The 19229-nt window shown below is 38.2% G+C and overlaps 1 protein-coding gene across 2 annotated transcripts in view; it reads right to left on the bottom strand.

Moving 5' to 3' along the window:
- Window positions 1-19229, bottom strand: part of LOC100032166 (cAMP-specific 3',5'-cyclic phosphodiesterase 4D) — a 1134105-nt gene that overhangs the window by 704470 nt on the left and 410406 nt on the right. Inside the window, exon 1 of one of the 2 annotated variants that reach the window (XM_007486363.3) lies at window positions 6239-8137. The exons of the other annotated variant lie outside the window; for it this stretch is intronic. Coding sequence (XP_007486425.1) covers window positions 6239-6285 — 47 coding nt within the window. The 5' untranslated portion in view covers window positions 6286-8137. Of the gene's footprint in view, window positions 1-6238; window positions 8138-19229 lie in introns of those variants that run through there. 2 annotated transcript variants of the gene reach the window in all.

Raw genomic sequence — 19229 nt, 5'->3', positions numbered from 1 at the left:
GGAGATTATCTGCCTCTCAATAGCCATGAAGAGAAAAAGGAGAAAGGAGGAAGGTCCTCTTCCTTAACGACTAGGGTTATAATAAGTATCAAAACTTAAGACAAGACAAGGCTGAAACTGGAGAAACCATCTAGAAAAACCAGTACCACATGCCTACTTCAATATTTGAGTCAACATTATTGTGTGTTTTAAAACTTAACCTCCAAAAAGAAAACTGGATTTGCCTGTTTATTTTTCCTTCCCTTTTCAATGAAGTAGCTGTAGCATCTGACTTGCCACTAGACCATATCAATTCTTGTCATGTAAGAGGTGTGCCATATTGGCTCTACTTCTACAGAATAGGCTCCATTCCAACCAGCAACAGCAGCAGGACTATTACTTGCCCTGGAAAATCCATCTAAACAACAAAATGTGGCAGGACCAGGCAGTGCAGTTTTTTTTTGTAAACCCTTACCTTCTGTCTTGGAATCAATACTGTGTATTGGTTTCAAGGCAGAAGAGTGGTAAAGGCTAGGCAATGGGGGTCAAGTGACTTGCCCAGGGTCACACAGCTAGGAAGTGTCTGAGGCCACATTTGAACCCAGGACCTCCCATCTCTAGGCCTGACTCTTAATCCATTAAGCTAACAGCTGCCCCCCCCCCCCAGTGTAGACTTAAAAGAGCATTGAGTATGGATCCTAAGATCTATGCAATCAATTCCCAACTCAGCCATTTAAGCGCCTTTTTGCCCTTGAGTAGTCATTTAGCCTCTCTAGGTGACTTTCCTTGCCTACAAAGTGAGAAAGTTGGACTAAAATGCCTCTTTTGAGCTCTTCCAACTCCATCTTGTACTCTTCCATGAATCCATGACTACCACAGTGAGAGAGAAAGGGGGTATGATACTTGTAAAGTCCTATCAGTTCCCTCAGTGAACCCACTGACAAAAATAGCCAATGAAGATACTAAGAGAAAGGATTTCTGGCTGTGATTCCTTCCCTAACTGAAATGTTCTAGAGGTAATAAAGACACCGGGTTTCATATTCTGCCATAGTAATGATTTCCTCGTAGTGGAATGTGGTTTAGGGAAGTCCCCAAGGAGAATCTCCCTCCCTTAAATGCAACTGAGGTAATTCCTCCATCATCAGGAGAAAGAAAATTTGTCACCCAAGCTCTTGCCCTCTAGAAAAAAACCAAAAACCTTTTTTCTTTTTCTTTGGCTACCGGTCCTGGGAACTAGGATCCATTGACCTCCAGTACAATGTAAATTTCCACTATATTATGTTGTCTCTTTTAAACAACACATTTTTGCTTGCCATTGATAGCTGGTTGACACAAATCAATAAAAACAAAGGACTAACCACAAATTAGGGTTCTTTTGTATAAGCTGTTTGTCAGCAAGGTTTGATAAGAGCTAAACGTAAACATATCAAGAAGGAAAATTATGAGTTTAATAGAATCAATATTTCACCTATAGCAAAATAAATTCTGTGCTTCATCCAAACTTGAACAACTGCCTTAAACAATCCCCATAAGCTGCTGACTAGAATATGGAGCCCCAGGGATTAGTGAGCAAGACAACTTTGTATAATTATCAGCTCCATCTAAACTTTATTGGCAATAAGTGGTTACAAATGAATTGCATTTGGTCCAAGAAGAATCCAGAGCCACACTGGAAATCTGCTGCTTGTCTTTTGGAATTTAGGGGGATGATTTGGCACGCCAAGACAGAGGCACTGCCTCTGTAAGGTGGGTGAAAATATAAGGAACCTGGTTAGAAGAGGCCAAGTCTCTGACTGCTGGTTATTAAATCCTAGCAAAAGCCTGTAATCAATCAACAAATATTTGTTAAGCACCTACTCTATGAAGCAGGGCAATGTGCAAAGTACTAGCCTACTCTTCAAGGAGCTTACATTCTATGTAGAAATTAAAGTTGCATCAGAAAGTTGGACTGCCTGGCCCAGCTTGTCATTCAGCCATTTCTAAATTAAGCTATTTTTTTTCTGACCTGGAGCATTAAGGTCAGATTTCTTTCCCTCTACATTGGAAGGAGACAACTGATACTGTCATAATGGAACCCAAGTGCAAGTTCTCGCTAGATTGAGATACGAATCCTTTTCAAAGGCATTACTTGAATCCTTAGTAAAAAATAGTAGGTAATGTCTGCAGGTGAAAATATTTGAGCTTCTCTGAGAATTGAAAGGATGTATTTTCTTTCCACTGAGAGCAGGCAAGGCCACTTTGTTCTCCTCTTGTCCTAGACTTTCTTCTGATTGGGTTCCCTTGCCAGTCCAGTTCTGAACATATGTAAGCTTGATAAGAGCAGTTAGTATGAGGAGTATTTAATTAAATTCTGGAAGTAAATGGAAAAATTAGCCACTTTTCACACCTCTTAAAGCATGACTTTCAAGGCTTAAATTGGTAACCCATTGAAGAGAACTATTTCAGAGACATTTCAGCATTTGACACTGCTCAGATCTCCTGCCCCTTATTCAGTTTTTTTTTTTCAAATTTTAGTGAGGAGTTTGCAGTTTTGCCCAATTGAAGAAAGAATTCTCTCTCTAATATCCCACTTCATTGACTAAAATTATCTTAAAAAGTAGAAATGTTTTAGAATTCTGAAAATAAATGAACTTTTAGTACGGCAGCCAAGCTCTTAACTCAAAAGTTATATATATATGTACATACATACAAGTTAGACTATTCATGAGAATGGAATTTTTATTTGAGAGGTAAAAAAAAAATTGAGCTAAATGACTTCTGATGAATCTTCTAATTCTAAAATTCTGGAACCAGTAGAATCTAATAAAAAGAACCAAAACCTTATTGTCCTTTGAAATGTGGTTATCTGTATATCTTTGTCACAAAGACATAATTCCACAACTATTTAAAGGGCACAGTTGTTTATGCTCAAATTAGGTTAGCTTTTGGATGACTGTGTGATCTTCCATTTGCCATGTTACGTTAGCTTGTGATACATTTTTCATATGATTCCATGAAATATAAGAATAAAGGCTCCTGGATCTGGAAAGAACTTTCAAAAAGAAAAGAAATATTCCATAAATATGGCTATTCATTTCTTAAATTCCTACAGAGTAGAAATGAATTTCATATTTTACAATGATATGGAAAAACCTCATACTTTGTTAAATCTAACATTATTTCCTCACTAGTTAGATTAAAAATGGAAAAAAAAAGATGTACAGTACTTATTTGTCCAGTGTGGCAGACAAAAAAAAAAAGATCTCACACTTATCTCTATTTGATTTGGCACTATGGAGGCTCAAAGGTGTAATGGAAAGAAGGCTACGCAATCAATCGTACAAACATTTCTAATGTAATTTTAAAAAACCCCATAATATTCAAGTACATTCTTATACCACTCTTGGAATACTCAAGAAGTAGTGTTCTATTAAGACAAGTAAAAAGACCATTTATTAACTTGAACTCTTAACCAATGCACAATGACTTTATAATACCATTGCTCAAAGCTCTCAACAAAGGGGATGAGAGTCCAAGTTGAAACTCTGTGCCTAGCTCAATATTTGCGTAATCACCTTTTGAAAACTTCTAAAATCAACTCTAGACTTTCTCTCTGTTAACTCTCCACAAATGTCAAGAGAAGAAAGATGCCCACATCTCGTATATCATCCTCTAATTTTTCCTGTACTAATATATTTTATATTATATAATAGTATATATTATATATAATATAATAATTTCCTGTACTAAAGGGTAAATATCTGTGCAATATGGAGCACCTTCAGTTCAGAGAAACCAAACTACACTCTCATCTCTTTTTAAGAAATAATTTTTTCCCCCTAGCACTGATCTGCGGCCAACTTCAGGTCTGTCTCTTTTGGGAGAGAAAGACATGAGAATTGAAAGAGCACCTTTCCAAATGAATGAGGCATATACCTTTACAATTCCTTTTCTCAGTAAGTAAATTCATGAATATATAACTAGATTGGTTTCTTAAAAGTAGAAAAAAAACTTCCTGCTACTTTAAGTCTGGGAATCTACAGGAGAGAGGAGCAGCAATTAATAATGAAAAATCAGTTAGTTGGTTTTGAACCAAGAGCAACATTAACTGGGTCACCTGGAAAAAAAATTCCTCCAGATTCTACATTTCACAAATGAAGCCATCCAAAGGGCTCAGGTGAAAATAGTTAGACAAAGTACCCAGTTTCTACAGCGTCTCAGGTTGGCGAAGGGGAAAAATGGGATGTCATGTGGTACAATGCATGGAGGGTTATCTAGTTATGAGGACAAAAGAAAACCATCATTATTTCCAACTCCCTAAATCTAGTTTGAAAATATGTGCATTACAGATCCCAGAGAATATGAACAAGAATATGAGGCCATTTGTAAACTGGATAAAAGAAGAGTTATATACTTAGCTCCAGCTTTTGGGTTTGGGTCATTTTTTAAAAATATGAAATGCAGGACTGAGGTTGATGAAAAAAAGAATGTGAGGTAGTCAGATATTTCAGAGAATGTGGTAGACACAGAGACAGAAATGTAGATGTGAAATCTGTGTAATATACCAAATGACTACAAGAACTCTGACACTACATGCTACTTGTAAAAGGGGGACTGGTAGCAGGACAAATGTCCCCAGGCAGAGCAAAAACTGCTGCTTTGGGCATGTACATATTTATAGAAGGAAAAATCCTCATTTAAAAAAAATAAAATATTTTGGGAGTCAGATCCACAAATATGTTTCTTAGGGTTGAAAAATGCCCTCCTACATTTTCTCTGTTTCAACTATTTGGCCAGATTCTCAAAGAACAAACAAAACCATCTTTAAGTGACTTGTGTTGCACTATGATCAGCGAAGCTCTTTCTGTTTAGAAACAGAAAAGTCTGCTCTTCTAGAGCCTTGAATTGATTGGACTTTTCTGGAGGTGGTGTCTGGAGTGGGCTGCAGAGGTTTTGCAGTCATTTCACTTAGGCTCCCACTGATGCAGACTGGAGTCTGGTGGAGAAGGTGGCACTGGACAACAATGAAGGAAGCAAGATGCGCCACAAGCATGAGCCAGTGTGCATCTCGTGCTGATGGACAATGAGCACCCCTGCAGGGTCACTGAGGCTGTCACCCACCCATCACTGTGATTGGTTCTCAGGTCAACAGCAGAAACCTCCCCGACACACGAGCTGATGATTCTTTGGGTGTGGGGTGGGTGCTTTAAGGCTTTTGGAAACCTTCTGTTTAAGATGATGTGATGAGGCAGTTGGAAACACAATGGGAAAGCAATGTTCAGATTTTTGTGAGGACTACTGAACAACGACAACAAAATTCACTTTCAAAATCATATATGAAGAGCATCCCAAACAATGTTAGCCAACACAAAGCCTTTAGATAGGCATATACTGTACATTCATAAAGTTCCTGCTTTAAGAGCCTATACTCCACTCCTTCTCTAAAGGTATAGTAAAGATGCAAGATTTTGTAATATCAGGCTCTTCTCTTAATTACATGCCACACACACACACACACACATGCCAAATATACACAAACTGATCAGTTCCCCTATGCTTTCCTATAGAGGCAACATGACAGATGATGTCACAAGCCTTGGTACCCTCACCCATTATGCTGAACTTACATTACAAGACGTCAAATACATTGAGCAAGTACTCAGACAGCTAGGTTTGCAATGATTCAGGTGTTGACTTCCAATGCAATTCATGAGAGTAGCAAGATTTCCTAAACAATTGGAACAATTCTTATATTCACAACACCTACACATTGTGTGTTTTTAATTAACTGTTAACACTGCAAACTCTCCCGTCACCTCTCTTCTGAATTCAGCAAGATCTCCCAATTCTTTTTAAAAACCCAGATGGATAAAAGATGTTAAAATAGGTCTATGCCCTTCCTTCTCCTCTTGGGAATTCTAAGACACTGTCATACTCACACACACAAATACAGAGGAAACACCAAAAAATATTTCACATTCCTCTTCTTTAGACTTATGAGGTCAAATCTTGGCATGAATTGATCATCAAGAATTATGGATATATTCTCCTATTGGCTTTGTGATGCTGGTCATTGACAACGGTGATTCCTTTTTTAAATTAATTTTTTTTATATAATCAATAGTGACTCAGGAAGAATCTGATTTCATACATATCTCAGTGATAAGCTTTACTTGATGCCAACACATTGATTCAAAAGACTCAGCATCTGGGAGCTGTCACAATATTTTACAAACATCACCCTGAGCCTTACAGACAGAAGGGAATATTGATTACTCACCATATCCAGGAATGCCTCCTAAAGGGGAAATTATTCACGTGCATCATGTTCGCAGGTCTTCTAACATTAGTATTTTCCCTGCCTTAGACTTTCTCTGTTCTGTTTTTCATTGATGAATTCTAACTCTCCAGCTGGAGCTGCCACCATGGGTGATTATTGCAACAAGTACTGTCTTCTCCAATGCTCCCCCCTGCCCCCCAAAAGCTAACCCCAACTACAAGAAGCCTTCCAGGATTTGAAGTAAGATTCATCACAGGTCACTGCAGGTATGTGTCCATCCATTTATGTTACAACAGCTCACCAACCCCCCAAGAATCATCAGTACAATCCGTGAAATACTAAACAACAGAAAAGATCGTCCTGGTTCAAAATCCAAACAATCCGAGTTGAAATTAAAGCATCTTCCTAGGAAGGACTCTGGAATGTGGGAAAAGGTTAGTCAAGAGGCAGTGGCTCGTTTTCTTGGTTAAAGGGGCATTTGGGGGGAGATATAAAACTTCAGATCCCTTTGCCATGCTGTCCTTTAAGGAGGGAGATTGCTTTTTCTTCTTTCTCAGACACATATTCCTGTGTGGTCACTTGGATGCAGTGCTCCTTTCTCAGACGTATTAGACAAAGAATGGGATGGGGGGAAGGAGGGGTGTTAAAAGAAACGATGTATAACCAAAGCAAACTTCTCTTCAAAATTTCGGTTCAATGTGTGTGTGTGTGTGTGTTTGGTTTTTTTTTTCTCCCTCTTTTTTTTCCTCATCTGCAAAAGTAGTAGGAAGGCAGTGAGTAATTTGGGCTTCGCACGCCAGAATCACCATTAGCTCCTATCAGGCTTTCTGAAGGGGCTTTCATGAGCAGATTCATTTCGGCTGCCTAACTCCATAATAAGGCTGTCTGCTCTCTTTAAGTGAAATGACTAAGCTATTGATCCTCTCACTGCAGACAGAGCCTCCTTTAATTTGCCATTCCCCAGACCACGCGAGGGGCTTTTCGCATTTTGCTTTGAAAGAAAACAAATCTTGCAGCTGTTAAGTCAGATGTTATCAGAGAATTTCGTCCCAGCTTTTTTTGCCCTCCTCTTTTCCCCCCAATTCAGCTCCTCCTTAGTTGTCATTTACTCCTGGGGCGCTGGCATCCTTCAGAAAGGTTCTTGAGCCCACGCTGCAGAGACCTCTGGCATGCTTTTTAAGACACAAAGGCTTGCAGAATTTCCAGCGGAGCCCCTTGAAATCTCCGGAGCCTTTGCTGCCCCTGCCCCAGTGGCGCTCTCCGGTTCAGCAGCGGCTCCGGACACTTGCAGACTCCTGAACACTGGATTCCTCACACTCTGCAGCAGAATCATCAGCTCCGGGCTGCAGTGAATGCTGCCCGACAGGGGATGTGCTGGCGTCAAGGGGGCCCTCTAGGTGGGTTCTCCTGACACAGCAAAGCCTGCTGAGCTCAGTGGCTTGGCTCACCAGAGTCCGAACAGGAGAAGGAGGAGGAAGAGGAGGGGGAGGAGGAGGAGGAGGAGAAAGAGGAGGAAGAAGAGGAGGAGAAGGAGGAGGAAGGGGGGAGAAAGAGGGAGGGAGGGAGGGAGTTTAAAAGGGAGGTTAAAGAAACAGCCCCAACTGAAAAGAGGCTATTTCTTTCGGTAAGTAATTACAAGCCAAGAAAGGCTAAGTAGTAAAAAAAAACCTGTAAATAACCCCGGGGGGGGGGGGGGGGAGGAAGAAGACACCTTTCACAAATATATATGATTACTGTAAGAGGTGGTGTTTTTTCTCCCCCTTTCCCCTTCTCCTCCCCAAGAGTAAAGATGAGGTGGGGATGGGGAAATGCCTAGAGAGAATTTGGAAAGGAAGAGCCTGAGTCAGGTATTCTTCATCCTTAAGAGGGCTTGCTTGGTGGTGGGTGAGCGCTCAGCTGCAAATGACCATCCAGTGAATTTTTGGACAGGAAATCCTGTGGAAGCCAGCCCCGGGGGAGCCAGTTATAACTTCAGTGACGATCCTACATGCGGAAAAGCTGCCTGTTTGATTAGGGAGTGTGCGGAGGAAGGAGTGTCTAGATAAAACACTACAACGCATACTGTTTATTTGGTGTATTTCCTTATGAAGGCTGCCCCTTTTGTTGTAGACTCCTCTACAATCCCCTGAATGAGCCCCACTAAGGCGGATGCCATATTGGAGCAAGAATAAAATAGTAAACTATTTGAGGCTAATAGTGGGTTGACACTCCGGTGCTGTTTGTTGGAAATTGTAAGAGAAATGGACTTTCCAGTGGTGAACAGCGCACTAAATATTAATGGATCACTTTTAACGGAGATGTTTCAAGGGCTGACCGGACAAAGTGCAATTCATTGCTTAACGTTCAAGGGAGCACTGGGAGCTTTGGATACACACCCCATGGGGCGGTTTTTACTGAGGAGCTTTCCCAATGAGATTCAGTCCCCAAGGAAAATAGAAAATATTTCATCTTAATGACACCAAAAAAATTCTATGTTGAATTAAATTAAGCTTCCAAAACACTTTCACTATAATCCACTCTTCTCAGGAGCCCTGGATCTGAAGCTGGGTCTCATAAAGTGAGAAATATTAGCTTTTTCTCACTGAAAACTTGAAAATGATCATTTTTGTCTAAAACAGAGATCTAATGAAGAGGCCCCTTCAGTGTGATAGTAGGAATAGCTGGCTTATTAAACTGGCACTTAATAAACCCAGGTAATAGATAAAAAACAAACTGGAAATTAAGAGTCAGGTAGGAGTGGTGAAATGACTTAGAAGAAAAATGAGAGAAAACTAAGTGATTTTCCAAATTCATGAGGCCTTGGTTATTCTTTAACCTAGGTCACAGAGGGCCCGGAAATGATCTAATCAAGCATACAAAATAATAATATTCAAAATAATAAAATAACCAACCACTCAAAAATAGGCATTGCCATTATTCTAAATAAAAGTAATTACATTTTTATAATTTGCATAAGATACTATCTTATATTTATATAGTACTTTTTATTTTTTAAATCACTTTCACATAAATTATTCCACTCAAAGGTCATAGGACTATGAGATATGTAGGGGTAGGTCACAATTTTATAAGATAGGAACCTGAGTCATAGAGCAGATAATTTACTTTCTCAAGGTCATTAGACTAGTGGCTAGCATTAGAACAGGAACTAAAACACTAGCCTAGGTGTTTTCCTAGGGGTCATTGATGATGATCACGATATGACAAAGAGGGCAGGTATTTCAAATTTGATGCCTAAGTCCTAATAACATTGAAAGGGTAGAAATCACTTTGCCAAGACAGGGGTGGGGGGGGGGTAAGCAAATAACTAACAAGAAAAGTGAACAAGCTTAACTTTCCCCTTTCCCATTTTTAGGAAGACATGCTGTTCATTAGTTATGTATTCCCAAGATGAACAAAGGATCCATGAAAAATCATAATCTCATTTCACTTACTCCTTTTCCTCCTTAACCCCAATTTCCTTAGCCACTCTGAACCTCCTAATGCCTCATTTATGAATTCTAGGAGAGTCAAAATCCCACTGAACAAACACTTATTAAGCAATAACTTAATTAAGCCAGACTGTGCTAGGAGTAGTGAATATGAAGATAGAAGTAAGGAATCCTTGCTTTCAGTAGCTTGTCTTTCAATTGAGGTTATAAAAGCTGGTGTGAAAATTTGGAAATTGAGGAAATGTCCCTCCATTGGAGAATGGCTGAACAAATTGTGGTATATGATGGTAATAGAATACTATTGTGCTCAAAGGAGTGATGGATTGATGAAGTTCTTAAGAAATGGAAAGACCTCTATGAACTGATGTGGAGTGAAATGTGTGGCAGAACCAGGAGAATATTATACACAGTAATGAAAACATTGTGGGACCATCAAATGCAATAGACATTGCAACTAAAAGCAGGGCAATGATGCAGGACAGTTCATAGGGTCTTCTGAGAAAGAACGCTATCCACAACAGGAAAAAGAACTGTGGGAGTAGAAATCCAGAAGAAAACATGATTTATCACTAGTTTATATGGATACATGATTTGGGATTTTGGTTTTAAAATATTATTGCAAATATAAATGATATGGAAATAGGTTTTGAGTGGTAATATGTATATAATCCAGTGGAATTGCTTGTCAGCTCTGAGAAGGGGAGGGAAGAGGGGAGGGAGACAACAAGAATCATGTAACCGTGGAAAAAATTAATAAATAAAACTTTGGAAAAAAAGTGGAAAATACAAGCCCAGAAGTCTAGGGGTGGGGGAGTGGATACTGTGAGGGGCTTTAAGAAGAGAGATCCTAAAGCACCTAAGGAATAAGGAAAGTTTCAAGATACCTAAATGAAAGGAAACAGAATTCTAAGGGGTGGAAAGGAGGAGATAGAGCCCTCCAGGAATGGGAACACAGCCTAAGGGCACAAGGGTGGGAGAGGAAATAGTGAGTTCAGGAAATAGCAAGCAGGACAATTTGGCCAGAACACAGAATGAGTGAAGAGAATTAATGTGTAGTCTGAAAAGGTAAGTGGAGAGGTGAATATTTTGGAAAGGAAATTAATATGATGGCTAGAGCCACATTGGGAAGAGCCTAACTAACTTTCTGAATTATAATGTGCCTGGCACATCTTAATACTCCATGAATATTTTATTAATAAAAATCCCATTTGGCACTAGCATAACTAATTAATCAAATTAATCAATGAAGCACTTTGCAAACATGAGTTTAATAAAATGCATTTTAATTGTCAGACCACCAAAATGAACTTTAAAATCACGCTATATTCAAGGTAAGCATAGATTTCTAATGAATTTTAAAGGTGAACCAGACTTTTTATGGCTTTCCTTTTAATGACCGTAGGTAATATAGAATTTTAAATTACATCAAAGTAGAAATGAAAGGTACTATTGGTGACTATAAATGTATAGATTCTATGCCCAATCTCCTATTAGAGTGTAAATTTCACCATTATAACATGATACCCAATACAGTGCTTTGCATATAGTAACGAAGTACTTAATGAATGTTTTCCAGATTAAATATAAAGAATTAAAATTAATATCTCAACTCCTGTTGAAAGCAACCAAGGGGGGGAATGTACCTCAAAATATGGCCTTCTGAGTTTTTGCAGCCAAAAACATGTACTAATGAGCAACATAATATAAAACTTATGACAAGGAATTCTGAAGCTCAAGAAACAGAAATAGATGTAGTCTTTTCTCTCTGTTAAAATCAAACTCAAGAGGACTGTGACTAGGTTCTATACTTCCAGGATATTTCTTGGTTTGTGAATACGTCAGGTAGACCTAGGTTCAAATTTGGCCTCAGACACTTTCTAGCTGTGTGACCGTGGGCAACTCACTTAACCTCCAATGTCTAGCCCTTTCCACTTAGTATAGATCCTAAGACAGAAGGTAGGAGGCAGCCAAGTGGCTCAGTGGATTCAGAGCCAGACTTAGAGATGGCAGGTACTGGGTTCAAATGTAGACTGCTACTTCCTAGCTGTGGGATCCTGGGCAAAGCAACTAATTGTCTAGCCCTTACTGCTCCTCTGCATAGTACTGATTCTAAGACAAAATGTAAATTTGATAGAAAAAAAGAGAAAAGTTGAGAGTTTTTTTTTTTTAAATGAGAGACCTCTGATAATTTGGTAAAGGATTCATATTTATGTAACATGATTTACATTGACTAATTCAACTCATGCTTTAACAGCAGATTTGGAATATTACTTAGCATAAATGACATCTTCATAAACAACTTGGTATAATGAATTAATGAAATCATAGACCACCTTTCCTCTGATAAGCACAAAAATAAAATCACAAGGACAAAAAACACAGTGGTATAAACTCTGAGTGGAGAAACAGAGAAGGGAGGTAATTCTAGAAAATGTCTATTAAGCAATATTTTACAAACTTTTTGCCACTCTCTTGTGTGACCTTGGGCAAGTCATTTAAATCCTTTGGACATCAGTTTCCTTAACTTTAAATAAAGGGTATACATTAGATAATTAGATGAAATAGATTAGATGATTGATTTCATACAGCTTTATAACTGTGATCCTATGAGGATTCTCTTTAGATTCTGGAGAATTTTTCTGGAGTGGGAGGAAGATTATTTTGCTTTGTTTATTTTATTTTATTTTTCCATGCTGGGTCTCATTTCCCTACTCTAAAAACTTACAACAAGAGTGTTTTAGGATGGGGCTGTTACAATGACATAATGACAGATGTCTTCAGAGACAGAGATAAGTATTGGGAATAGGGCTTCTCTCTGCTGAGAGACAGCATCAAAAACTCATCTTTGCTCATCTGCTGTGCAATACATTTGTTTGACTCTCCTTTGTTGGGAACAGATTTTTCTTCTTCTTTTGTATGTTTATATTGTTTCTGTTGATAGTTATTAATTTTATAATTTTAAAAAAGGTAATTTAAAAAATTAGCAAGTTAATAACAGACACCCCAATCCAAAATGTGGCGGAATAATTTTTAAACAAGGATGCCCAAATAAGTAAGAAATGGCGAATAAATTTTGTAAAAAGACCTATCTTTTACTTTTTAAAGACATTTAAAACAGAATAAATCATGCCTGACCGACAAAATTGAATTGTGAATTGTTGTTCAGCCATGGCCAACTCTTCATGATCCTGTGGACCATAGCACACCAATACCCTCTATGGGGTTTTCTTGGCAAGGATGATAAAAGTGTTTTGCCATTTCTTTCTTCAGTGAATTAAGGCAAACAGAGTTTAAGTGACTTGCTCAGGGCCACAGAGCCAGTAATTATTTGAGGCCAATTTTGAATTCAGGTCTTCCTGACTCTAGATCCAGCACTCCATGCATGCACTGAGCCACCTCCATTTTTGAATTAGCAGTGTACAATTATCATCATACCATTTTTAAGATGGACAAACTGATGTTTCCAAGACCGTCCACAATGGAAAAACAATAATAACATATTTCTACAGGGACTTAAAGTTCATAAATTACTTTCCTCACCACAAATTTATGAACCAGATAATGCAAATATTATAACCTTCATTTTAAAAAGGAGGCAACAAAGGCTCAGAGAAAAGTGATTTTATCTAACAGCTGATGAATGCTAGATCCAGGATTTGAAACCCCAGCTCTTGATTTCATTCTGAAAGTTTCTTCCATACTAACAAGAATCCTCTCATTTAAGGACTAAAGTCTTTTCACTGAGCCCACTTTAATCAAGATTCATGTGCAAGCTATAAGTATATTTTTCATTTTCTTTATTGGGTTTAGCCAAAGGGCTTTCCAAGTCTAGCTGCAAGTCTGTCCCTAGCTAAAGCTTTCCCTAAGAGGTGAAGAGTGAACTCACTTTAGCTTTCACATTTTCTACCCACAAGCAAACCCATTACTGGTAGAGATCATCTGTCTAGGGCTGCCCAGGATGAACGCTCCTTGAGGACTGTCTGTTCTACCTTCTACCAATTTGTGCAGAGTGGTAAATAGAAGGCAGCTGATAAATATTAATTGAGGGTTATTATGAAGGTGATGATGACAGTGGGAGATTGTAAATTCTGGTTAACAGCAGGCATGTTTGTTAGCTCTCAAGAAAAAGGAAGGCTTCTTAAACAAAGGCTCTTTGTCACCTCTGCACTGAGGTGACAGATTACAAAAAAACATTTTTCCTTCTAAAATTCAGTGGGAAAGTTTACAGAACTCTATTTATTCATATGAAAAACCACTCTTTTTACAGAATGGAAGTTTCCACTTCACTGACGTTGGCATATCTTGTACGTGACTGCCACAAGCATATAAGAAGAGGTTCATTCATTTATAGTAAGCACATCCAGAAAGGGCTGTAGAAGCCATTATACAGATTCAGCCTTTAGCCTTCTGGTTATTTAAGGGCTTGCCCTTATGACTATGACTTCTGATAATAAGAACTCGTTCCGAAGATTCACTTGAGTTCCATTCAATAAATATTTATTGCATATCTACGATTTACACGATAGAGTTATATGTGGGGCATGGAAAAATGCCCAAATGTCAACAGACTTGTTCTTATGGAGCTTATCTTCTAATGGGGTTTAGGGGTGGGGAAGATAGATGACAAAAATCAAATTGATAGAAATCAAAATACAGTACAATGAGGAGGGCAAGGAGAGTTGCAGACAATAGTGGTCCTAAAACTTTGGAGGAGAAAGAGAACATTTAGAGACATGGACTGTTGACTACACACAACAAGGTAAATGAAAGGGTGACTGAAAAAGAAACTGGATTCTGAGTAGCTGAAAAACAGGTAACCGTTTTGGAAACCAAATAATAAACTGTAGTTTACTCCTCTCAGCAGAGATCGGGGGACTTTGAGAGCACGATGTAACATACGCTGTTAGATGTGGCCACTGTTTTACAGCTTTCCTTTGTTGGGAGGGAGATTTCACTTCCAAGAATCAAGAAAAGATCTGTCTCTGGTCTGCCCAGAGACAATGATGAAAAAAAAAGGGCATCCAGAAAAATAAATATATAAAGAAATGAAAAATAAAGAAAGCCGTTGCCTGGTGAACCTGCCTATTATCTTTGATATTCTTTTGTCAAATGGCAAAACACATTCTATAAGAGGCTATTAAGAAAAGTCTTCTCTAGAAAGCATTCCAGTTGTTCAAGTAGAACATCTGGGTACCCTCTGCCATGGAACACTAGAATCTGGAAAATGACCATTCTCTGCCCTCAATGCAAAGATGACATAGAGGTCCCAGCGAGATTCTAGCATGCTTGACTTCTTGCCTGAGGACAGCAAAGCAACATAGTCTTTTGAATCAAAGAAGCAATAATAGCCATTCCTGGATTTCTGACAAGACATAAATACTTACATGGAGTTTGTTTGTGCTTTATCACACATATCAACCAGCTGAGAGATGAAAAGAGCTCTCCATCATATGTAATGAATCCAAGAAGACTAAATGCTCTCTGATCTTTATCTTAGGCAATCAGGTAGGGTCAGTGAAGAGAGTGTTGGGAAGAAGTCAGGAAGACCCGAGTTCAAATCTCTCATCAGACATAAACTATCATGGTTCCCCAAGGCAAAAATTTTAATCTCTGTCTGCCTCAGTTTCCTTGGCTGCAAAACTAGGATCTTGAGAGTCCCTAGCTCCCAGGAGATGAAATGAAGTAATATTTGTAAAGCACTTAAGCACAGTGCCCAGCACATTTTAATAAAAGCCTATTCCTATTCTTTTCCTTCTATTCTGAATAAACTACCCTTCCTATTAGAGCTATGCCTTTTCTCTGGAAAAAGCTCTCTCTTTTCTTCCTCCCTCTCCCTGTGCTCTACTTGCCCTTCAGCCTTTTCTCTCTCCTGCCCCTCTCTCATAAGTATATGTTCTAATTATTTAGAGGTACAAATCTCATTTCCTCCCCACAGAATATAAGCTACTTGAGGGCAGTACCTGTCTCATGTTTGTCTTTGCATCTGCAGTGTCTGATGCAGAGCAGGCACGTAACATGTTTATTAAACTGAATTCAAAAGAACATTGTTCCTTTATGATCAAATTCCTTTTTTTTTCTCCAAGAGAGAAAAATCAGCCCTCTGGGAAAGAACTGTGTCTTCCTCTGTTTTTCTACCACTAAGTTCATTACTGGCACTCAGTAAATGTTAACTAAGAATCTGTTGGTAGTGATGACTTAGCATTTCTGGGGTTCTCTATCTGTACACAGCCTGGGCTCTGAGGTTCAGCACATTGCAACTGAAAGGAGAGGAGTAGCAAAGGTTTAAATTCTTCCGAGTCAGGAAAATGATAAGTCACATGCATGTTTGTTCCATTTCCAGACTATATCTTAACTATTCCAACACTTAGTTGAAAGGGGAAGAAACTCACCAACTAGTTGTTTGGCCTACATGAATGATGCTAAATGAGTTTATTTTACTAACTTTTATCACTGATATGAAAGAATCCCAACACTTATCCGAAATAATAAAGAATCCTTAAGTCATCTTGTGCTAAATCTCAAATATAGACATTCACTGAAGGAAAAATATTACTTGCCCTGCCATTCACTGGATATTTCGTAGAAATTTAAGGAATGCTCATATGATTGATCTTTTTTTTTTTTTTGACATGGGTATCTTTTTTTTTTAATTTGGGATATCCATGGCGACCAATAATTAATATATTTTAGGTCACAACGCTAAAATTATCCTTTACGATACTACACATATATTATATATAAACACATACACATATATAAAATTATATGATCCAGCAGCTAGTTGGCAGAGTGAATACAGCACCAGATTTGGAGTTTGGGCAACCCTCTACTAGACACTTACTAGCTGTGCAATTTTAGGTAATCCTTGAACTTTTCTCAGTTTCAGCTTCCTCATTTTGCACGTGTGTCAAATGGAATTTTCCCATTTAAATGAATGGAAACGCAATTAAAGATTGATATTTTAACACTTCTGAGAACAAAGAAATTGGAATTCCAAATGTTTTATCACTAAAAATAATTTGTATTATGCAAACGAACAAGTTTTGGAGGGGGAAAAACAAGGTAATCAGGAAAAAAATTACTACTAACAAATCATTAAATTATAGTTCATGAAGTTTATATAAGTTGGTAGAAAAGGGGTTAAGCCTTGGATGCAAAGCTTGGGGTCCCTCTTTATTAGAACCACAATCAGAAGTCAGATTTAACCTGAAAATCACATTCCCTAAACAATGAATATTTCAGAGAGCAGATAGATAGAATTCTAGCTTAGTACTGAGTCTCTCTGAGGAGAGGTATAGTGGTCAGCCCCTGCTTTCAATTTCCTGCCTCCCCCTCTGGAGAGGAATTGAAGTTTTTCTTGAATAAAGGAAGGAGGAGAAAAGGTTAACTATGTTTATTCTGTTTCCTTGTGAGCCTCCTGAAAACACTCCCAACATGTGGGGGATAAAATGACAGTTTGAGAGTTAAAAAGCTAGATTTGAGTCCCACTTCTGAGGATCCTGCATGTGTGATCCTGTGCAAATCATTTAATTTCCAAGTGCCCCCCCACCCCTACCCCCCATTTGCCCCACCACACCCGTTCTCACCCAGACATCCTAATTCTCCTCATTGCTACCTCAATGAGCTTGGAAAAGGATCTGAGGCCACTCATTCATCTATCCTCTCATCTCTAGGCTAAGTTCTTGATCCTTTCTCTCTTAAGCCTCTCACGTTGGAACACAAAAAATAATTTCTTATATGGCTTCTAAATGGATTCCATTCCCTTTAGCTCAGTTGTGATTCTTTGAATTATAAGATCACGGGTCCACAAGCATCCCAAGGTTTGTTACTTCATGTGATCTTTGCAATCTATTTATAAGAGCTCAATTATTACAAACAACTCATTTTAATAGAAATTTAAAAAAAACTCATTTGTTGGGCAACAGTGGATTGAGAGCTCAGCTTACAGATGGGAAGTCCTGGGTTCAAATGTGGCCTCCACCACTTCCTAATTGTATCACCCTGAGTAAGTCACTTAACCCTCATTGCCTAGCTCTTACTACTTTCCTGCCTTGGAACCTATAAACAGTATTGATTCCAAGTCAGAAGGCAAGATGGTTTTTTTTTTATTTGTTATGATTAAAAATTGCATTTCATACTCCCATATTTATTTTTTAAAGTGAATCACTATTTTACTTCCTCCTAAAAGTTGTACTATTTATAGGTCCCAGGATAATAATAAACAAAAGCCTAGCATATTCTGCTTTCCTAGTCAAGAACTCATTCCCACTTCTTCCGATCTGAAAAAAAAGAATTTTTTAATATAGTAATTTCAATCAATTTCAGCCGACATGTGCCATGTACCACGAACAGCTCCAGATGATTTAATGTAAGCTCCTTGAGGTCGAGATGTGCCTCCTTTTGTTCCCACATAAGCAGTGGCTAGTGCAACTTCTGGCAAATATTAGGTGCTAAATTGAAGTTTGTCAGTCCATGGTAGAAACATGGTTCATCCAGCCTTTTAAAATGTATATGCACAGATATTATTCATGCACATAATGCATAGCCAGATGTAGTGTGAACAAATTGAAAAATTACATACATCTCTGAATATTCCGGAAAGCACTTCCATTTGCTATGTTTGACAATTTTTTTCATTTCAGTCAAAATATTAGCTTCTCATTCTGCTCAGAGCCTCTTCACTATCTTCTGTACTGATCATCACTTGGCTTAAGAAAGAGGAAGCCAATATAGAAGAGAGCCTAGACAACTGAAGTAGGAGAAAGCCAGTAATTTGGGAAATCTCCTGGAATTGAATTATAGTTCTTTAATGGAGAATTCCTTTAATAAAATAAAACCACGGGCACATTTTTGTAGTCATCTTGACACTTCATTTTGTGAAAATGCTATACCAAAGCTTTGAAAGGCAGAATGACAGAATATCATTAGCTAGCATTTATGTAGCAACTTTGTAAATGTTATCTCACTTGAACCTCAATAGTATCCCTGAGAGGTTAGTGCTAGTCCATTTTACACATGAGGGCACAGAGGGAGACAGAGGTTAAGTGACTTGCCTAAGTTCCCACCAATACTGAGTCCCAGGTCAAATTTGTACTGAGGTCTTCCCAACTACAACTTAAGTTTTCTGTCCACTGAGCCCATTTAGATACCTAGCTAATGCCTGACTGACTATGCGACCTATAGACAAATACCTTCACTTCACTATGACTCAATTTCCTCATGAATTAAATGGTTGAATGTGTTAAATTATTGAATTACCCTCATAGTGCAGTCCGCCTGGGAGATACTAAGATATAAAATGTTCCTTTGGAAAATGTCTGAGTAAATGAAGTGACCTTTACATTTTGGGCCCTAAATTAATCTAACACTGAAAGGAAGTCCAATTCCAGCTCCTGAATCCTTGCTATCAATTCTAACTGAGACTTCTTCCCTCTAAACAGAATTCCTTTTCTCTTATTGCCTTTCCATTATAAAGTATAGTCAGATTTCATTTCATGTTTACAAATATTTGTGGTATGATAAAAAGAGTAGATAAATTGGAAATCATAGGCACAATCTTT

Source organism: Monodelphis domestica, chromosome 3, assembly GCF_027887165.1.
Source record: "Monodelphis domestica isolate mMonDom1 chromosome 3, mMonDom1.pri, whole genome shotgun sequence".
Taxonomy (NCBI): Eukaryota; Metazoa; Chordata; class Mammalia; order Didelphimorphia; family Didelphidae; genus Monodelphis; species Monodelphis domestica.
Note: the sequence above shows the minus strand (reverse complement) of the source record. Positions and strands in the feature narration are given on the sequence as shown.